Raw genomic sequence first — 20,859 nt, 5'->3', positions numbered from 1 at the left:
GGACTTTTGGGAGGTGATTAGGTTATGAGGGCTCCGTCACAAATGACATCTGTGTCCTTATAAAAGAGACCCCGGAGACATCCCTTGCCCTTTTCTGCCACGTGAAGTTATATCAAAAAGACAGCCATCTGAGCCAGGAAGCAGGTTCAGGCCAGACACTGAATCGGTCAGAGCAATGATCTTGGACTTCCCAACATCCAGAAATAAATTTCTCTGAGAAATAAATTTCTGGGCTTTTTACAATCCATTCAGTCTATGTTATTTTGCTATAGCAGCCTAAATAAACTAAGACACCTCACTCAACAGCAGGGGAAACTGAAGGGTGAAAGGAGCTCACTTTAGACAGCAAGTCACCAGGACCCTCAGCTTCTCCTCTATGCCAGGCATAGCCATCTCTTCCACGTCTTGGCCAGCCCCATGACTTTCTTCTCTTCAAAATCTGGCCCGGGCGTGACAGCCATCTATCCACCCCTGCCCTTCCAATACTACTGCAGACTTCACCCCTTGTCCAAGCCCCCACCCACAACATATAGCCTAGTCTTTCGTACTTAAGTAGTTGAGTTCGAATCATTAAATCTGGTCTTCCTATAGAAGCCACTCAAGGTTAGAACTGGAGGGAACAGTGGAGATTAGGGGAAACTAAGGCCTCCCCAGAGGTCTTGCCCAAGGTTAAGAAAAAAACCCACAAGTTTTCCTATGTGTCCCTTATGCCTTCCTGGCTACATCCTGAGTTCCTCTTTTTCTTGGTCTCTTTCCCCTTTGCTGCACAGTACTTGTTCTTTGTGACCTTAGTGTTGACTCAAGGAGGAATTAACGATCTAAACAACAAAGAGCCCAGACAGAGGCTGTGGTCCCCGGCTCTGAAACATGACTCGATCCCAACTAAGACCATCCTTGACATTGGTTCGGAAGCCCAAATGTTGGCTCCCAGAATTTAGGTCACTTGCCCAAGGTCACTCGGTTAAGAAGTGGCCACAGCAGGAGCCAACTGCAGGTCCTCAGGCCCCAGGGGCGGCGCTCTGCCCTGGGCACTGCTCCAGGTACTGCCGGGAGCCACGCAGCTTGACGCCGGGGGAAGTGCGTTATTCCTTTAGGTCTCTAAGCATCGCCTGCTTACTTGTGCGTGTGGCTCCCGTCTAAAGTGTGGGAGTTGGAAAGACAGTGTAGGCGGTTCACACTGGCCTTCTGTATATAATCCAGGCACCCTTGAGGGCCCCTAGCCATCGCTAGCCAAGCCCTCGCAGCTTGTGCGCAACCCTACCCCTCCCGCACAACCGCCGTTTGTGACTCGAGGATGTCTGAACTCAGGGCTCTGAAGTGGTGCACCTGGAGGCAGCTTGGCCGGCCGCTGGAGTGCGCGGGGATTCGCAGGCTTTCTCCAGAGTAGAGCTCTCAGGTCCTTCTCCCCTAGCCATTCTCCCACGCTCCCCCCCTCCCAGTACCCACTGACCCCCTCAGGCCAAGTTCTCTTGGCTGCGCCCATCCAGCCGGTGGCCCCCAGGGCAGGGTGCGTCTCCAGTGCGGCGCCCGCCCCGGGCAGGTTCCCGCGTTGGGGGAGGGAGAGGTGAAGAATGGGGCAGGCGGGGCTCCTCCCCCGGGCCGAGCTGGTGAGCGCATCTTCGCGCGACCCCCACCACTCAACTGGCTCCGCCGAACTTTTACACCACCCGCGTTCTACGTGGCTTCCTGGGAGACCAAACGCACGCCTTTGGATAACTGTGTTCGCTACTTTTGGAGGACTCCTGGAGGAAGGCGGGCAGAGGCCGGGACCGGGGTGAGAGGGCTTCGCCGAGATCCTCCCAACCCACTTCCCTTCGCAAACAGCTGTAGTCGCCCCTAGAAGGATGAGACTTGGGCTTCCCAAAAGACCCGTCGGACTGCTCCTCGAGGTACCAGCCTCCCCGGGGGGTGGGGGGTGGGGGGGAGAGGGCAAGTAGCGAACAGACCTGTTTGCTGCCGAGTTTGGAGGTGGGATGGGGTTGGGTTTAGAGACGGAAGAGCCCGAAGAGCGAACACTGGGGTTTTTTTCTCTCCCCCTCGTCCGAAATGGAACCACATTTCCTGGGGGAAATAAGACAGAGAGTAAACACAAACAACCTCAAAAAGAAGCCAAGAAAAGCTAAGCCCTAAGAAGTAAGCGCAACACTGTTACAAAACTGTCTGGTTTTGTAACAATTTCCCCGCCACCGGCCAATGAGCAGTGTGGCGGTGTGTCACGTGGTGCCGTTTTATATAACGCTTTGCTGAGACAAGACAGTTATTAGGCGGCGCGGAGCAGCCGGCATGGAGCTTTTGGAGGCGCGGCTGGGACCGGTGTGCGGCCGCACGGCCACGGTGGCAGCCCCAATTCTCTCCAGCTGCCGCTCCCTGCTCCGGGTCCCCGGCCCCTAGACGCCTCTTCCCGCGCTTGTCCCTCCCTCAATGGATTCTTTACAAATTAGGCAGATGCTGAGCTTGCCTGCCGAGCTCGCCAGCAACAACTTAGAGCTGGCGGAGCCGGAGGCATCAGTGACCCGAGTAGATACGGATAATCCGGAGGCGACTACAGAAGGTCCGGCACCTCTACCGACGCCGGAGTCGCAGCCAGAGCCGGAGCAGCAGCAGCCTCCCACGGCCTCGACGCCGGAGTGCAAAGTCCTGCTCACGCAGGCCGACGCCCTGGCGTCCGAGGGGCGCCTCCGGGAAGCCCTTGAGATGTATAGGCAGCTGTCGGAGCGGCAGCAGCTGGTGGCCGAGCAACTGGAGCAGCTGGTGCGCTGCCTGGCCGAGAACATCCCGCGAGGAGAGGCGCTGGCGCCAGTGCCTGCGGACCGGAGCAGCGCGACGAGCTGCGTGGTGGCGGCGGAAGAGGTAGGGGTGGCAACAGCCGCCGAGGCCACGGAGGTGTGGGATGGCTTCAAGTGCCGGAAGTGCCATGGGTTTCTGTCGGACCCCGTGTCCCTATCGTGCGGCCACACTTTTTGTAAACTGTGCCTGGAACGCGGGAGGGCAGCCGACCGGCGCTGTGCGTTGTGCGGAGTCAAGCTCTCCGCGTTGATGGTGGCCGCCGGGCGGGCACGCGGAGCCCGGCGGGCTGGGCAGCAGGCGCCGCCGCCGCTGCGTGTCAACGTGGTGCTCAGCGGTCTCCTCAGCAAGTTGTTCCCTGGTCCGGCACGGGCGTCGCAACTCCGGCACGAGGGCAACCGGCTGTACCGAGAGCGCCAGGTGGAGGCAGCGCTGCTCAAATACAACGAGGCAGTCAAACTAGGTGAGCCCACCGCACCTCCGGGCAATGAACCCGCAGGGAGGTGGGGGATGGACCGGGGCGAGGAGCGCGCGGGGGACCGTGGGGCGGACCAGGACCAGAGTGGGGGAGGGGTTTCTGGAGTTCAGTCTGACTTTTTCTCTGCCCCTACCAATTTTTCTTTCTCTGTCTGTGCTTTTCTGTCTCTATTGCTCTTTGCGTTTTTCTGTGTTTGTGCATCTGTTTCTGTTTGTGGCACTCGTGTTTCTCTCCTTTTCTGTCTTTCGCACCTTTGTCACTCCGTTTGTTGCTCGGTGTCACCGACTCTCTTTCCCTCTGTCTCCCCCTCTTTCTGCCTCTGCACGCCTGGGCTCCCTCTTACACCTGCCTGCAGCTTCCCTGCCGGGAGGGGAACTTCGCACCCTTCCCACCCTCGCACCGGCTCCGCTGGGTTCCTGCCAGCCCGAGGTGTGTTCCCTAGGCGCCTGCGTCTGCTGTCCCGCCCGGCCCGGGCCGCTGTTGCGGCCGGGAGGTGTCCCTTCCGGGGCCGCGGCTGTGGGTGGGGTGGGTCCGGCGTGGAATTAGGTCAGGAGAGCACTGGTTGCATAAGGGCCGCGAGCGGCCCGGGCCGGGCGGCCCCTCCCTCGCACGGGCGGGCCGGCGGGCGGGCGGGATTGTGTAACGGCTGAGGTAACCGAAGTGGGCCACGCTCGCCTCGGAAACCATCCCGAGAGCCTGGGCGGGGGGGGGGGGGGGGGGGGGGGGGGAGCGCTCGCGCCCCGCTGCCCTGTGACTCATTGTCACCGCTTCCTATCACAGGATCCGCGGCTGAAATAGATGCCCCCCCCCCCCCATCCAGCCTGCTGCATGCGCCCTGGCCTAGAGACTGCTCCGGGATCCCAGGGGCTGTGGGCTGGCTGCGAAGGGAACAAGCCTCTGTCCCGCTTTCTCTGTTGCCTGGACACGATGGGTGGGCTTGGTGGGTTCAAGGGCAACGTGGGCAGCACCGTGCCTGCGGACCTACTAGGGTGCCGGAGTTCCCGCAAGAAAAGCTCCCCTAACCTCTCCTCCCCACATCTGGACCCAGGAAGTGACCGCAGACCCACTGGCCTGTGTCGCCCAGTCTGGCTGACTGCCAGGAGCTCGGCCGGTGGGGCGCAGTGTCTGACAAAGCGTGCAGGGGAGGGAGGCAGCAGAGCTGGGCAGACAGGGCTCTGGAACTCTAGGGTGCCCCGAGCCTGACTCTAATGGGTGGAGGGGGGAGGGGCCTGGAGGCTCCAGGAGTTGAACCTGAACCAGAACTGGCAACAGGTGTTGGGGAAAGGGGAGGAACTAGGGAGGACTGGGCAAGACTGGCACTTCAAGGAGGTGGGGACTCCCTCCACACACCCTGTGCTTACACAAACACACTGAACTGCCACTGGGCTGGCATGTGCTGCAGAAAAGAAGGGACAGAAGACTAAACTCTTCGCTAATGTCTTAAGAGCAAGTAATGGGCACCCAGGCAAACCCTTGGCACACCCCCCAGGGGGGAAAAAAAAAAGCCTGTTTCCTCAACGCAAGCTGGAGCTGGGTCCCTGGGGAGGAGCAGGGCAATATGAAGGAGAGAGATGGAGGCCACTTAAACCCAGTTCTCCAAAGGAGGTTCCATTCCTTTCAACCATCCCAGGAGGGCCAGTTTTCCCTGGGGGTTTTTCCTTTCACAGTCAGAACAGCCAGGGTGAAAATGTCAATATTTCACCATTCTAGGAGGAAAGGAGCCTCCCCAGCAAACACTATCTTTGTGCTGGAAGATGGCCAGGCTCTCTTCCTCATTATTGTAAATACTTTACCCTCCTTCAGAAAAAAGAAACCTGCCCCTCACCCCAGATACAAAGTCTAGCTAGTTAACAAAGAGTCTGACCAGCTAGCTGTGTGACTTTCAGCAGATGCCTTCCCTTTTCTGGGCTTGATTTTCCTCATCTGAAGAATGGGTTGTTTGGTTGAGCCAGATGATTTCTGAAGGTCTGTCCATCCCTGGCATCTAGTGATTCAGAGTGTTAGTGAGAACCAGCCTCACTATCCTCAGAAGCCTTGTCTGGGTTCATTCCCACTTGGCCCTCTGTAATGAGAGGCTGGAGCATTGCTAATACATTTCCATTTTCTTAGAGAAACTTCATACGTGCTGGATTTCTAAACAGATGTTGCTGTTGCCATCAGAAGAATAACTTAAACTTGTCTTCCCGGTGGCCAGGATGGGGGTCACACCTGGCCAGCTCCCTCTCCCCACTCTCTGGCCTGTTTCCTTGAGGGTGATACCTCACTCAGAAGCCAGGTGCCAGTTACTGTCCCTGCATAGCTACGATGCAGGGTGCCAAGGTTTTCTTTGTCAGAGTCACTGATGCACCACTGACACCACAGGCCCTCTAAGGAACTGCTTGAGAGAGAGGCAAAAACTCCTTCTTTACAGCTGGGGTGGGGGGGGGGGGAGGTTGTGGTCAGTAAGGCAATATTAGGGCTAGAATTTGAGCCTGACCTTTTGGGTCCCCAGGAGAAAAGTCCTAGAAAACTTGCCATCTGCTCAAGATCCATCCTCATACAGGACTTATCCCGTGTTCTGCTGGGGGTCATTAATGAGGGCTTTTTTTTTCCTCATTTTGGCAGCTCCAAATGACCACTTGCTTTATAGCAACCGGTCTCAAATTTATTTCACCTTGGAGTTTCATGAGGACGCACTGCATGATGCAGAAATAGCATGTAAGCTCCGCCCAATGGGTTTTAAGGTGAGTATGGGATGGGAGGTATGGGCAGGAGTTATACTGTAGAAGGAACTGAAGGGCTGCTGCCTGGGGTGGGGGGGTAGGGGCACTAGAGCTCAAGCAGGCTTTGCAAAGGAGCTGGGGTCCCTTGACAAAGGGTGACTTAGGGGTCTTCAAGGGAATTGGATTCTTCCCCAATTTGATCTTCCGTTGATGACCTGAACAGCAGCCTGGGCTTTGTCACTCCAGAACATGGACTTGGAAGCTTGAACTGCCTGAGTATATGTCCCAGCTCTTCTACTTATTTATTTATTTATTTATTTATTTATTTATTTATTTAATATATCTTTATTGATTTCAGAGAGAGGAAAGGAGAGAGGGAAAGAGAGACAGAAACATCAATGATGAGAGAGTCATTGATTGGCTGCCTCCTGCACGCCGCCGACTGGGGATCGAGCCCGCAACCCCGGCATGTGCCATGACCAGGAATCGAACCCTGATCGCCTGGATCCCAGGTCGATGCTCAACCGCTGAGCCATGCCCGGCCGTGCCCAGCTCTTCGACTTTTAGAATCTGTGTGACCTTGGGCAAATTACTTAACCTCCCTGTGCTTTATCTTCTCATCTATAAAGTGGGGATATTCAAATAGGGTTTTTTGTGGGGATTACATCAGTTAAAACATGTAAGATGCTTAGAACAATGCCTGGGCACATAGCATTGTATAAGTGTTTGCTGCCATCATCATCACCATTATTTTCCAGGGACAGTAGAAAAGGGAGGGTAGGAGAAGGATTGCTGGCTTGTTTTGCCATTTCAAGTATTTAATATAGTCATCAGTCAGCCTGCCAGTGTCCACAAACATCTAGGTCACACAGAGGGGTGGGGAGAAAGACAGGCTAGGCATCTCTCAGGATGCTAGGATGCAAAGTGTCACTTTGTGCATCTCTGGCCTCAGGACTGGCCCTCAGCCACATGTCAATATTTGGTTTAGAAGATTAGATTTGAGCCTGGGCTCTACTACTTGCCAACTAAGTAACCATGGGGAAGTGACTTCACTTTCTGGACCCCAAGTGTCCTTGTTTGTAAAATCAAGCTATTGCTATCTGTCCTGATCACCTCACAGGGATGCAGTGAGGGTCACAGGTGAGCAAAGCCGTTCTGTGAGCTCTAACACTTGCTGGGACTTGGTGTAGTGCTCACTCTACACAACCCCAGGATGCCGTCCTCGGACACCCAACTTACCCAAGTCCAGGTCCATGATCCCTTTATGAATTTCATTGGGCCAGATGTGATCAGAATCCAGAATGTTTTCAATTTCAAAAAGACCTTATATGAAGTAACACTGTCAGTGAGTTTTGGACAGTGTCCCATAATCAAACACTAATATTTCTGCACTGTATTACATGAAAATTCACACTGAGATAAAGACAATGATACACTTTATATCATTTTAGGTCAGGTTTTGCCACCTCATGACTTTTGATTTCAGGCTTATGAAAATATCGGATTATCAGACTTTTTTTTTTTTTTATCTGGGAACTTCAGATAAAGCATTGTGGACCTGCATACTGGGCCACTGATGTTGAAGTGAATCTTATGTGTTCTTTCATGAGAAGGTTTCCATGGGTGATGATGGGTTAGTATGTTCTCTTTCCCAAGGAACACATTTACAGTTTATTAAAAGTCACCAGTGTCCACAGACAATAGAATGGGGAAGGCCTGAGGGTGGGGCAGTTGGGGGGATCAATGGGGGGGTCTGTAATACTTTCAACAATAAAGATAAATAAAAAATGAAAGTCACCAGTGTCAACCCAAAGGAGCTCCAGTGGTAGCATTTCAGGCCTTGTAGCAGTGCAAGTCAGGGAGCTGCCCTGGGGGGTAGGAGGGCCTCTCTTGCAACTTTTTCTGCTCCCACCCTTAACCTAAGGCCTAAGACTGGGGGCCTTGATAGTGCAGTGGGACACAGGCCTGAGTAAGCAGTGGACCCTTTTGGATGAAATGGGAAAAGTGTCTTCCCCAGTGAACAAAGGGTTGATGGGAGAATTATATAGGAGTTTCCATTCCCCACAGGTAAGTGGAGAGGCAGTCTGCTTTGTGGGAAAGAACTTTCTGGAGATCTTAGACTAGACCAAAGTTCTAGTTCTAGTTTTGCTGTCAAGGTCCTGGAGAGGTCACATCCCTCCTCTTGGGCCTCTTCTGAAAAATGATCAGTAAGTGCAAGTGGTCACTCAAGCCAGTAATGTGGACTAGGCCTCTGCTTGACAGACTAATTAGTAGGAAGGCAGGTCCTAAAAGCTGGTGAGTATGTGTTCAAGTGGGATTTCTTGCTACTTGGTGATCCCTCCAAAACAATGGTGGAGCAGTGGGGAGGAGGAGGTAGTACTGCCCAGTGGTTAAGAACTTGAACTTTGGTATCAGTCAGTCCCAGGCTCAAACCCTGATTTCAGAACTTATCAGCTGTGTTACTTTGGGCAAATCACTTTTCTGAGTCTTAGTTGTGTTTTCTTTAAACTGGGTTTCAGAAAAGTTGCCTACATTATAGGGCTGTATATAAGATAATCCTTGCCTGGTTGGTGTGGCTCAGTGGTTGAGCATCGACCTATGAACCAGGAGGTCACGGTTTGACTCTTGGTCAGGACACATGCCCGGGTTGCAGGCTTGATCCCCAGTAGGGGGCGTGCAGGAGGCAGCTGATCAATGACTCTCTCTCATCGATGTTTATCTATCCCTCTTCCTTCCTCTCTCTGAAATCAATAAAAACATACTTTAAAAAAAGATAATTCTTTGAAACACTTCAGGTGACAGTGAATATCCATGAAGTGTTCAGCTAGTGTTGGGAAAAGCATTGTCAGGAAGGTAGGTAAGAGTGGGATTGACTGCTAATGTTTTCTTCCAGGCGCACTTCAGAAAGGCGCAAGCCTTAGCCACACTAGGCAAGGTGGAGGAAGCACTAAGAGAGTTTCTGTACTGCGTGTCACTGGATGGAAAGAACAAAAGAGCAAGATCTGAAGCCCAAAGGGTGAGTTGAGATGACATCAGGTCCAGCTGCCCAGTGGGCTCCCGCCTTGCTCTCTTCTCCAGCGAGGGGAGTGGAGGAACTGCCTTCCAGGGCATTTGGGGTCTTGAGTGGGTGACTCCCTGGGCTAAGGGGACTGGAGGGAGACACAAGTTCCAGCTGCCCCCAAATCACCATCTTCTTGGTGTGTACAATCAGATTGAGCAGTTGCTGCATTTCCGTGGGAACCTGTGAGGAATGTTCTTGCTGCTTTGACACAGGGTCTGGGTTGTCAATCAGACAAAAAACAAGACAAAATAAATGCAAACAAGTTAACATTGGGATGGAGGTGCACTGAGGAGATTCTGACTGCTGACAAGAGGTCAGGGGTGTGGGGCTGCCTACAGTTGTAGAATTTGACTTGGACCAAGTCACAGCCTCACCAGCCACATCAGGAAGCCAGCTCCTCAAAGGATGCTTGGTCCCCAGCCCACTTGCCATATGTACAACTCCAACCTTCAGCTCCTTTGCTAGAAATAAAACAGACTGTCTCTCAAATAGAAGTCAGTGACCATTACAACATAATCCAAGCAATCATTCCAGCTCCTGAGTCCCAGGAGAATGTGGTTAGTTTTAAAAGCTGCATGATGTGCTGAGAGTATTGGTGAAGGCTCAAGCATCCTCGCTTCCCAGACTTTGTTGCTCACTCTTCTGCAATGGGCTCTCAGCGTGCCTGGCTAATTGGCCTGAAGTTGGTTGCTGACCGTCAGTGGTGGCCTCTGCTTGCTTTGTGCCCTGCCCCCTCATTCACCACCACACCCCAAGTGCTTCTGTTCCAGTGTGGTTAGCAGAACAGGAGATGAATAAAGGGAACGAGACAGGACTGGTTTCTGACGGCTCAGAAATGAATGTTTAGAAAAATCAACGAACTAGGGGAAGCAGAGCTCTGGATAGTCTGCTTCTGACATTTCTTTTTTGGGGAGTTGCTTTGACCTGGTGTGGGAATGTGGACAAGGTGTCCTTGAGAGAAGCACTGGTGGATCCTCCAAGCTGTGGACCCTCCCCCAAATCTTAAGTGTAGTCCGTAGCATGAATAATAATAATAATAATAAAAGCTACTAACACTGATTGAGCATTTCTTATGCACACCAGGCACTGTGCTAGGGCTCTCTGTGGAAGATATAATTTAATCCCCACAACATCTCTATGGAAGTAGGTATTATTAATTTGTCTCCATGTCACAGATGAGATGGATAAAGATGCTGAGGCTTGGTGACTTTCCTGAGGTCACGCAGCTAGTGATTGGTGGAAGAGCATTCAAACCCAACTCTACCTGCTTCTGGAGTTGGCCTTCTAGCTGGCTCACCATCCTGCTGTCCTGTGAGGACATGCTAGGAGTCTCAGCACTCATTGCTGGGGCTGGGTAGCGAGTAGCTCTGGGACCATCCAGTTCTGCAGTGGATGGACAAAGGCGGTTAAAAGAACCTTGATTTTGTGGACAGAGTGCAAAGGCGAACAGAGGCAGGTGTCAGGTCCTAAGGATGAGTGGTTTCTGGAAGATTTTTTATTATTATTATTGATTGATTTTTAGAGACAGGAAGAGAGGGTGAGAGAGAGAAAGAGAGAGAGATTTGTTGTTCCACTTATTTATGCATTCATTGGTTGATTCTTGTATGTGCCCTGGTTGGGTGTATTGAACCCGCAACCTTGACATATTGGGATGACACTCTAACCAACTGAGCTACTTGGCCGGGGTCGTGAGTGGTTTCTTTACTCTCGTTTGCCCATTTCTCAGATGGCCTGAGAAGCTCTGGTATCAGCAGTTGGGTTGACCTTTCCTTCCAGCTGCTTTTATCATAGCTGCCTAAGTGAATGGGGCAGGGCACTGTGCTAAGCTCTGGAGACCCGAAGGGGCATAAGCCACAGTGTGAGTCCTCAAGGACCTTACAGCCCTGCATGTGTTACATGAGGCAGTATAAATGGCAGACAGTAGGAGCCTATGCCTGTAATAAGTGTTTTGGAGTTTAGAAGTTGACGCAAGAATTTAGAGGCAAATTTCCACTAAGTGTAACAAGGACATGGTGGCCATTTAGGGACACTGAGTGCTTAAATGAGTGCTGGATTGTTCCATTTTCAGATGTGACAGAGATGGTCCAGGTTCACTTGGCATTAATTAGTTACCTTAGACACTCACAGACCTCAGATTATTTTTTCCCTTCTTGACCCATTTGGGCCTTTTAAAGGCTAACACTGAAGTGGGTTTGACTTTCATTTACGTGGAATGATTACTCTCACTGAAAGTGGACACGACCTTCTGTTTTCCAAAGTCATTGGGAAGGCCTAGAAGGGGATTTTAGGCAGTAAAGGGAAGAAGTGAAGCTCTGCTGTTGTTTCTGCCTTGCTTCCTTCGATTTCCCCTTTCTGCCTCTGCTACCTCTTGCCACGCTCTACACTTTTATCCTCACACCTTAGGATGTTGTGTGAATCCACTGTTTTTAGGAGAATGCAAGGGAGATTGCTTCAGAAATGGGTTGGTCCTATTGGGCTTCAGAGAGCCAACTTTGGCTTCTGTGGAGAAGAGGCCTCTGAAAATTGGAATTTATGACCCTGGGCAATTGTGAGTGCCTTCCCACCCCACTCTCTTACCAACTTAGACCTGAGAAGTAGGTTTCCAGGAAACGGGGTTCTGTCTGAGGACTTTGGGCCTGAACCCAAGGCCTCTGCCTGGGCCCTGGGGTGGATAAGTGTGTTAATTCAGCTCCATCCAGCATGATGAGTATCTATTGGACATCTGTCATGTGCTCTCCAGAAGCTGATCATCTGGTTAGAGAGAAAGACTTACATCTGCAATACAATTTGAGGCTAACACAAGATGGTGTAGTGTGAGGCACTATATTATGGTGCAGTGGAGAACATGAAAGGACAGGTGACATCAGGGAGCCTGGAGCAGTAGGGGAAGGCAGCACCGGAGCTGAGCCTTGAAGGCCGAGCAGAGTTTGGCTATGTGGCAAGTGCCAACATCTGAAGGAACACTGGGAAGGAACTGGTGGGGAGCCAGCAGGGAACAAATCAAACTGGAGAGAGTTTGGTCAGAGTTTCTGGCAGGCTCTCTTGATCAATTAATACCCTGACTATGCAGCCCTACTGAGCAAAGGGGTGGGACATACTTTAGTGGGTCTCCAAACACTGCAGGGGTCTCTTAGTGTAAAATCTTGAATGTTTTAGAAGCCAAGTGACCTGTCCTGCGTTACACGTTACATACAACATATACACATATGTATTCACAATCCCTGCTGGCACAGGGTGAATTGAGGAAAGAAGGTGGGCAGCCAGTGGTGCAGCCTGCACTAGAACACCCATCGTTGACTCCAGTCCTTTCTGGATCCTCTCACTCAATGGGCATGTGCATCTGCAAGGGAACCAGCCATACACTGGAACCTGCCTGCCCCAGTAGTAGTACTAGTACTTGAAGTTACTTTTCTCTGGAAAGTGAAGGTCAGATGGGGGAGGAGAGGCTGGGAAAAGGGAGGAAGGTTGGCTTCTGCAATGATGGTTGGGGAAAGAGGGAGCGAAATAGGCAGGCAGAGGAAAGAAATATCAGAACTTAAAAAACAATTGTAGATGTCTACCCACTGGGGTGTTACGGACATGGCTCCAGGTCCCCCAGCTGATGTTTTTGTCTCCTGCCTTCACCTCTTTGTCTCTTCCTTCCTACATAGGTTTGTAAATCCTACTGCAGGTATTTCTATGGGATGATAGCACTGGAGTGATAGATCTTAAGTTTGACTAGAATGACAGAGGCATTTTCAAAATGCAGATTCCTGGGCCACACTTAGACCTGGGGAGCCAGGCATGGGAACTGGGAACCTGGACTTTGAATAAGCTCCCAGGTGATTCTGATGCACATTGAAGTGAGGCCTCCTGCCATTGTCTGCCTTGGTCTGCCCGGTTCCAGGCTTCCTCCCTGGAGTTTTGTCCCAAAAGCTTTGCCCTGTGCCCCTTCCTCCCCCTCCCCCTTCACCTGAGCACCTGTAGAAACTTAAGTAGTGAAGTCTTCTGTTTTATGTCACAGCTTCTCCTTAGTTTCTTTACACCATCAGTCCCAGGGGAGTCTCAGGAATATTCTCCTGATATCCTGAAGCTGTTGGCACCTCACCCTAGATTAAAGGAACACGTAGAGTCAATGGCTTCTGAAGTCACCAGCCATAATCTACCCAAGTTGTCACAGGTAAAACTCAACTCACCCAGCTTGTTTGTGATGCTTCAAGTTTGGCTGTTTTGTGGGCAAATCTGGGGAGTGAGCCCTCTCCTTCCTGCTTCATTCAGTTCCTGAGAAAGAAGAAATGAAGTGCTTATGTTCTATTAGTAAGTTCTTTCTTAATGATAAAAACTGGGTTTCAGGCATAGTCCTGGGGTTTATGATCTGTCACATTCATTTTTCAGTGCCTGGTCAAATCCAGCTGAGGGAGATTTGACAGAACTGGAAAGGAATCAGCCCACTTCCACTGGAGCCATTCAATGAAGTGGCTTTAGCAGCCCAGGGGTGGGGCCTGGGAAGAGGGCCTGACAGCTCGTCCTTTCCTGCCCTTTGTTGAAGCTGCTGGTCTTTGAGCACCAGCTGAGTTCCCTGTGTAAAGACAACTCCATTTGATCCCCAAGTGGAGGTAATTTCCTACTCCTGCACCGTGTCTTACACAGAAGTAGACTTTCCGTACCTATTGGAGGCTGAGAAGAGGGAAGCAATTGGGGAGGGGTTAAAATCCTGGGAGGAAGATAGGTATTTGTGCCTTTCTTTGAAAACCAGGGAACAGAACCATGGAGAGATGGGCTCCAGGCCCTGGCTTTCCCAGCAGAGGGCAAGTGGGCAGCAGCTGAGGTTCAGAAGTCCAGCCCTGAAGGCAGAATTTAGAGCTGGCTACCTCAGCCCCTGGGGGGGCTGCTGTTCCCCCTGTGTTCTTCCCCATATGTAAGCCCTGGGATCCCTGTAGTTTCCTGGATTCTCTGGCAGGTGGAAATCTTACATTTGCCCAGCTTCTCTCCCTGCTCAGGAAAAGGAAGAAAATGCAGGTGTGTTCAACTCAGAAAGGGGGGAGAGGCAGAACTCAAAGAGTATCTCCTGAAATCAGAGAGCCCCTAGTGCATTTCAATAATTGTTTGAGATCACGATTACATGATTGAGAACCCTAACACTGAACTGAATGCCTGGAGTGACTCCAAATTGCAGCTCATTCCAAAAATGAAGAAAAAGAGCACCCCTGGTTTCCCAGTGAGAGCCGGCTGGGGAAGAGCAGGGATAGGGTTTCCATCCAAACCTGGCTTTGCAAAGCAGTGTACTCCCATGTAGGCAGCACCTGGGGCTCGTGGAAAGGTGAGGACACAGCATTGTTAAGGTGCTGAAAAACTGAATCCCCAGGTTGAAGATGGAGAAAACCCACTTCCTTTTTCTCCTCAACTAGTTGTTTTCTCCCAACTGTATGGCACTCATTTTTCATCCGTCTACCAGGTATTTTTGGTAGGGGTTGGAGGGGAAACAAGAACATGGGCATTTTGATCTGTAGGCTATGGGGTTAGAATAGAAAGGGGTTCTCCAGGCAAATCTGCATAAACACCTTGTCATTGGATTTATTTCTAGATCTGTTTTCAAATATCCCTCTCCTGGACGAACATTCTTTAAAAAGCTAGAGATATTATTGGTTGTTTTGCCAAATGAGTTTGTCTCCTTTTCAGACACCCCCCTCTCCCAAATCTAGTAAAGGGACCGGTTTGGCCCTAATTCAGTGGAGCACTGTCCTAGCTCTGGAGCATGAGGTAACTCGCAGGCCTGTGGACGCACCTGTGCCAAAGCGTTACTGAAAGTCCTTTCGGAGCTGGGCTGTGGGGCATGCGCTGGCCTGGAATGGCAGCGAGGTGAGAGGAAGCACTGAGGGGCAGGATCTAGCCTTGGTTTCCCTAATGGAGTAACTGGGGAACAACCTGGATAGGAGAGGGGACTGGTGCAACATTTTACATTTCTCCCCTTCACCACTTCCCAAGGAATCTCTCCCCTACGTGCCCTTCTGTCCTTGCCTGGGGAAGTCCCCCCACTCTGCCCAAGCTGGGCATGCCTTTGTTACTGATGCTGTGTGGACAGAAATGGGAAATAATGTCTTATGACTGCCCTCCACCCCCTGGTGAAGCCATGTGTCCACTAAATGATCAGAGCTGTGCAGTTCTCTCTCTGTCCCCTGTGGTGGGAATATCAGAGGACAGTACTGGTCCCTAGTAGATTCCAACGTTTTAGCTCTTTGTTCCCCCAGGAAAACGAGGAGCTCCCACATTGTTCTAGACGGGAGGAAGCAGCAGCCAGCGGGGACTGCGCCATCCCGAGGAACCCAGAGAAGGCAAAGGAGGGCGAGCAGGACGGCAGCGCCGACGACCAGGAAGGGGAAGAGGAGGACAGCCGGTGCGCTGCCTCTCCTGAAGCTGCCTCCAAGACTGGCAAATGCCAGGAAAAGAAAAGGAAACATTGTCAAGTTGAACCCCAAGACCCAGAGGTGCCTCATAAAGTCTCTAAGCCAGGTACTGACTCTACCCAGCGGGAAAGGGGCTTGGAGATGCCTGGGCTCCCCAGTGTGTGCAGGTTGCTTGCTCTCCACCTGAGGGCTCCTCGGGCTCGGGGTGTGTGGCCCAGCTCTGGCACTGAACTGTGGCACCTCAGGGGCTGCTATGAAGTTTCTGTGAGCATGCATAGTTCCCAGCGCACTGCCAGTGCTCAAGAATAATTATAATGGAAAGCCAAGGCATAAGGTCAAGCAGAGTCTCAAGTGATGATATCCAATGCCCTTGATGGTGTCACTTCCTGCCAGGCCAACCTCTCCCTACCCCCATCCCTATTCCAGGAACAGAGGACCAGAGCCGTGTGATCAGGCCACACTCTGCTCCTTCCCAGTTGTGTTTCTGTAGGTAGGCATCTGAGAAGCAGCAGCTGCAGCCCAATAGCTTTCCAAGAGAGGTGAGCAGTGCCAGGATTCAGTATCAGCTTTGAAGGCCTGGCTCAGTCCCTGGAGTTGCCGCTGCTGCTCCTGCTACACGAGGTGCTTGTTGAACTTGAATGAAGTCCCTAGGGCTGCTGGACATTCCCTGCCTTGCACTTCTCTTTGTCTGGGGCTCCTGGACACCTCGAGAGACTATTTCAGGGTATCCCATTGTCTGTGAGTGTGGTGGCAACTAAATCAACTCTCTGGAAAGGGGTGAGAGTGGCAAACTGAAAAAGTAATTCAGCCCTGTTGCCTTACAAGTTCTGCCTGTGAAACCAAGATTGGTCCAGCTCTGACTTACTGTTTTCTAAATTGCAGATGCTCCCGTTGATCTGGAGGCCAAGCCTGCTCCCAGTGTTCCCCTTCCATCTTTCGATGCAGCGGACCTGGAGTGCGCCCTGTGTATGAGGTATGTGATGTGTGCATTCACTTACTGCCTGAAGGGTCTTCCTCTCCAGTGCGTGGATCTTTCTGCTAGTGACCTACTGTTCCATTGGTCAGCACATAAAAGCATGGCTCTAGCGAGATGGAAATTATGTTGATTGTCACACGGGCTAGCTTGTGTCCCCTGTTTACAGATTGCTCCTGACTTGGAAATACCTACACAGTGGGAAGGAAATGGTCTACTCAGAGGCCACAAACTGGTGACCCACAGTCTGAATGTCTTGTGTTTGGTCTTCATGGGAGTTTTTGTTGTTCAATGTGAATGTCTTTACACAGGACATGCACTCTCCAGTTGGTCATGGCCCCTCTGCCCCTCACTGTCTTACATTAGCCTGCATCTCACATTTGCATCACTTTCCTGGCCTTTGTAGGTATCTAGGTTTGTGACCCTGAAACGAATGCCAACTACTGGATCAAGATCTCAGAGCTCAAGGGCTAACATCAGTGCCACAGGTCTATTTGGAAGCAAAGTAGAGGGCCTGCCTAGTGTTTTGTGCCATGAAGAGGATCAGTAGTGGGCCTGTACTAGTTGGTCAAGCATCTTTCCTTCACCCAGTGCCTTATCCGCTTTCTCAGATCTCTAGAGAGGCAAATTATCCATGTCTCCTCCCCAACCCCCCACAAAAAGCAAAAACAGAAGCTGCTACAATCATGGTCTGTGTGAAAAAAAATTACTTTCATTTGTTTTATTTCACAGCTGTGACTTTGTAGCTAAGAGGAGGAACTCCAAAGCCAAATGGCCTGGGCTTGAACCCTGACTCTGCCACTTACTGGCTGCTTGACCTAGATCAAGTGACTTTGTCATTGTTTTCTCATCAGTAAAATAGAAAATAGTAGTCCCTACCCTATGGGGTGGTTATGATTAATTGAGAAAATCTACTTAAAACACTTAGAATAGTGCCTGACATATAGCAAGTACCTGATCAATGTTAATTATTTTTTCTCCTAAACCAGAGGTTCTTTACTTTAGGTCCATAAGGAGGTTCCATGTATACATTCTAACAGACCTATGAATTCCCTGACATTGTATGTAAAAGTGTCTCGCGCGCGCGCGCGCGTGTGTGTGTGTGTGTGTGTGTGTTTCCGGGACCAGGTCCCCTGCTTTCAGTACATTCTCAGGTGAGTCTTTCTTCCAAAAGATCATTAAAAGGAAGCTGAGATAGTTGCACAAAAGTTGTTTAGATGGTTGAGCAAAAAGAAGATATGTGAAGAAAAGTCTTCTGGTCCACCACACAGTGGGATCCAGCCAGCAGAGGGTCCTCAGAGGTTGTCTTGCCCCTTACAAGTGCATATGCCTTCCGTATCAATCCCATGCATTTGTGTTCAGAATGACTTTTCCTGTCATCCGAATAAAAGTGAGGCAGCCATTACCTGAACATGTACCTTTCTTTCCCTTAAAAAAAGGGAGAGTTAGCAGATTTGCTCAGAAGCTCAGGCAGACCTGATAATGAACACTTCAATAGATGGAATGTAGGAGCACTCAAGGCAGGCCTTCCATACACTGTCAGGAGTCTGTTTCCTTGCACCACCATCTCCTCCACAACAGAATGGCAGGTGGGTCATGCCAGAGCCAAAGGGACAGAGAAACCGCTTCCCAACAGAGAAATGGGCCTCCGCAGGGAACACCACAGTGGCTCTCAGCCTGGGAGATGAGCTTGGTCTTTCAGATGGCAACTTTAAGAGTTTTGATTCAGCTTGCTCGGAAAGCCCAGCTCCTTGGTGTACTTAATCGCTTCTCTTGACATCCAGGGGATTCAAAATCAAACACACAGACTCATCCTGTTTGTGTTTTCCCTGAGGACTAAGAGCCCTGAGGTTGAAGTTCTTTTGTCGCCTTTCCTCTGCTTTCTCCCTTTCATCTTGTTTGTCCCTGATCTCAACAGGGGGCTTCAGAGCAGGGTTAGAAATCTCGTCCAAGAAATAAACACCAAGAGGATAAGACCCCTTTTAGTTTGCTTGCTCTGACTTTAAAAGCCATTATTTCCTTATCCTGCCCCTCTGTTATGAGGGAGACTTCAAAACAAAAAGCCATCTTTGCCTGGAGTAGCTATTGTACAGGCCGGGAAGTTTGAAGGGGAATCGAGCTGCTTTCTGGCAAAAGGACAGCTGCCAAGTCCAGAGAGCACTTCTGATCTCAAGGCTCTTAAAACTGTAGCCCTTGGTCAGAAGCATGTAGTTCCCCTTCCGACAAGGTTTGTCTCTTAAGTCAGAAATCAGATGTTGACGGGCTATTTCATATACAGGCTTTAGCTGGAATTATTGTAGTCTTGAAAAAGTTCCTGTTTTCACTTCTCTTTAGTGTTTTTTCTTCTCTTTAGTGTTGGTAGGATTATTATTAGGTTGTATTATGACCCTAATGTGTCTTTGGGGGAGAGGGTCTAAGGGTACAGACATTTTTATTCTCACCTGAGGATATTTTTCCATAGCTTTTCAAAGAGAGTGGAAGGGAGGGAAGGAGGGAGAGAGAGAGAGAGAGAGAGACATTGATTGGTTGCCTCCCACTCACACCCTGATCGGGGCCAGGGACGAGCCTGGAACCAAGGTACGTGCCCTTGGCTGGAATCAAACCTGGGACCCTTCAGTCCGCGGGCCAGCGCTCTAACCACTGATTCAAACTGGCCAGGGCAAGGGTACAGATATTTTTAAACAATCTGCTGGGTCATAAACTAAACATCTGTATCTCCTATGTGAGTTTCTAGAATGAATTTCAGTCCTGTGGTGCTCCATTGATAGAAGACAGAATGTGAATTTATCTGTTCCGATTCTAGGAAGAAAATAAGGAGCAGTTTATAAATTCCAAGGGAAAGGGTGGAAAGTGAATGGAGCAATAATTGGCGGCTGCATTCATGAGGAGCTTTCCAGGCTCCAAGGCTCCCTTGCTGGATTGGGGGAGCTCTGCTGAGGGAGGTTTCCTCCTAATTCCAACACCTCAGACCTCTGCCCCCTCAGTCTTTAGTGACTGAAAGTCCTCCCTCAAGATTTACCTATACCGATATCCTAGATATTGGGGGCCACCTCTGGGGCTGATATGGAGAAGCACCTTTGGGGGTAACAAGGATATTTTGAGATGTGGAGCAAAGAATGCTTGATATTTGAACCAGTTACCTAATGGCCTAGTGACCTCTTTGTCAATTGAAACAAAAAACTTTATATTTAACCTAGATTTCGCTACTCAACTACCTGGGTTTTAGGGAATCAGTTCATTCTAGTCTAGTCTAGTCTAGCCTCTCTCCCTCTCTCTATCTCCCCCCCCCTTCTTGGGTCCCTCTGCTCTCATTTGATAGCGGCAAAAGAACACAATACAAGGATGTAACTGGTGGGAAAAGATAGCTATTTTCAGATAAGCCAAACATTTTATCCAGGCTGACATCTAACTGAAAACATTTATTCTTACTATTGTTTAATCCCTCATGTGACAATGTAAAATGCTTTCTTGTGAAAAAAAATCTGGCCCTACTCTGATTTATAAATGTCTCCCTGAAGTTTTTTTCTGAAATCATTATCAAAAGTGGTAAATAGCCCTGGCTGGGTAGCTCAATTGGTTGGAGCATCGTCCCGTACACCAAAAGGTTGCAGGTTCAATTCCTGGTCAGGGCACATACCCAAATTTCCGGTCCAATCCCAGGTTGGGGCGCATATGAGAGGCAACTGATCGGTGTTTCACTCTCACATTGATGTTTCTCTCTCTAAAATCAATAAAAGCATATCCTCAGGTGAGTTATCTGTCTGTCAGGAATCAGATGTGAATTCACATCCAAGTCCTAACTAGCTGTGTGACCTTGGGCAAGTTATTTAACCTGTCTGGGTCTTAATTTCCTCACTAGGAAAATGGAGCTAATCATAATTACCTCCTGTTAATATCGAAACTTAATTTATGTGAAAAAGTATTACACACATTAGAATAGCAAGAGAAATGTATTTTATCTGTTCCTAATCACTTCACTCAGTCAACCTCTGTAGTAGAGTCACCCTGAATACAGAAGTGAATTGAGTATTGAAAGGTGATATATTCTAAGCATTTGAACCTTGAATTATTTCAAAGCAATAATTGTGCACCATCTGTGGCAGCATTTTTGTTTGTGACCACTCAGATCAGGGGCATTTTAATCGTAGCTCTTAGAAAGAGTTGCTGTATCCTTTTGAGTCTGTTTTACTCATCTGCTGATTAGATGTCAGTATTTATTGCAATTAATTGACTGGCTATATCATTGTTAGTTTATATGGATTACATTGTTAAATGAACTAAGGGCCCAGCTTTGAAATTCTCAGGAAAAATAGTTTTGCAGATGCAGATTCATGAATCCTCCTCATCATTAGCGTCATTGAATGATGTGTAAAAAGCATTCAGCTTCACGAGGCTGACATTACTGAGGAAGTGAGATATTCCGGTTTGGCTGTTCTAATAGTTAGATTATAGCATGGTTCCCCAGTCAGCCTGCAAAT

The 20,859-nt window shown here is 49.9% G+C and overlaps 1 protein-coding gene across 3 annotated transcripts in view; it reads left to right on the top strand.

Moving 5' to 3' along the window:
* The first annotated feature begins 2,402 nt into the window (after nucleotides 1-2,402).
* LONRF3 (LON peptidase N-terminal domain and ring finger 3) overlaps nucleotides 2,403-20,859 on the top strand; it is a 32,914-nt gene continuing 14,457 nt past the window's right edge. Inside the window, exons 1-6 of one of the 3 annotated variants that reach the window (XM_087813599.1) lie at nucleotides 2,403-3,247; nucleotides 5,867-5,985; nucleotides 8,858-8,980; nucleotides 13,029-13,184; nucleotides 15,253-15,514; nucleotides 16,291-16,381. In XM_087813599.1, the coding sequence (XP_087669725.1) occupies nucleotides 2,422-3,247; nucleotides 5,867-5,985; nucleotides 8,858-8,980; nucleotides 13,029-13,184; nucleotides 15,253-15,514; nucleotides 16,291-16,381 (1,577 nt within the window). In that variant the 5' untranslated portion in view covers nucleotides 2,403-2,421. The remainder of the gene's footprint in view (nucleotides 3,248-5,866; nucleotides 5,986-8,857; nucleotides 8,981-13,028; nucleotides 13,185-15,252; nucleotides 15,515-16,290; nucleotides 16,382-20,859) is intronic. The other 2 variants (XM_087813600.1, XM_087813601.1) reach the window with 2 other exon arrangements.

The sequence above is a fragment of the Miniopterus natalensis genome, chromosome X, assembly GCF_054644295.1.
Source record: "Miniopterus natalensis isolate mMinNat1 chromosome X, mMinNat1.hap1, whole genome shotgun sequence".
Classification (NCBI taxonomy): domain Eukaryota; kingdom Metazoa; phylum Chordata; class Mammalia; order Chiroptera; family Miniopteridae; genus Miniopterus; species Miniopterus natalensis.
The sequence above is the reverse complement of the archived record's forward strand: the minus strand, read 5'-3'. Positions and strand labels throughout refer to the sequence as shown.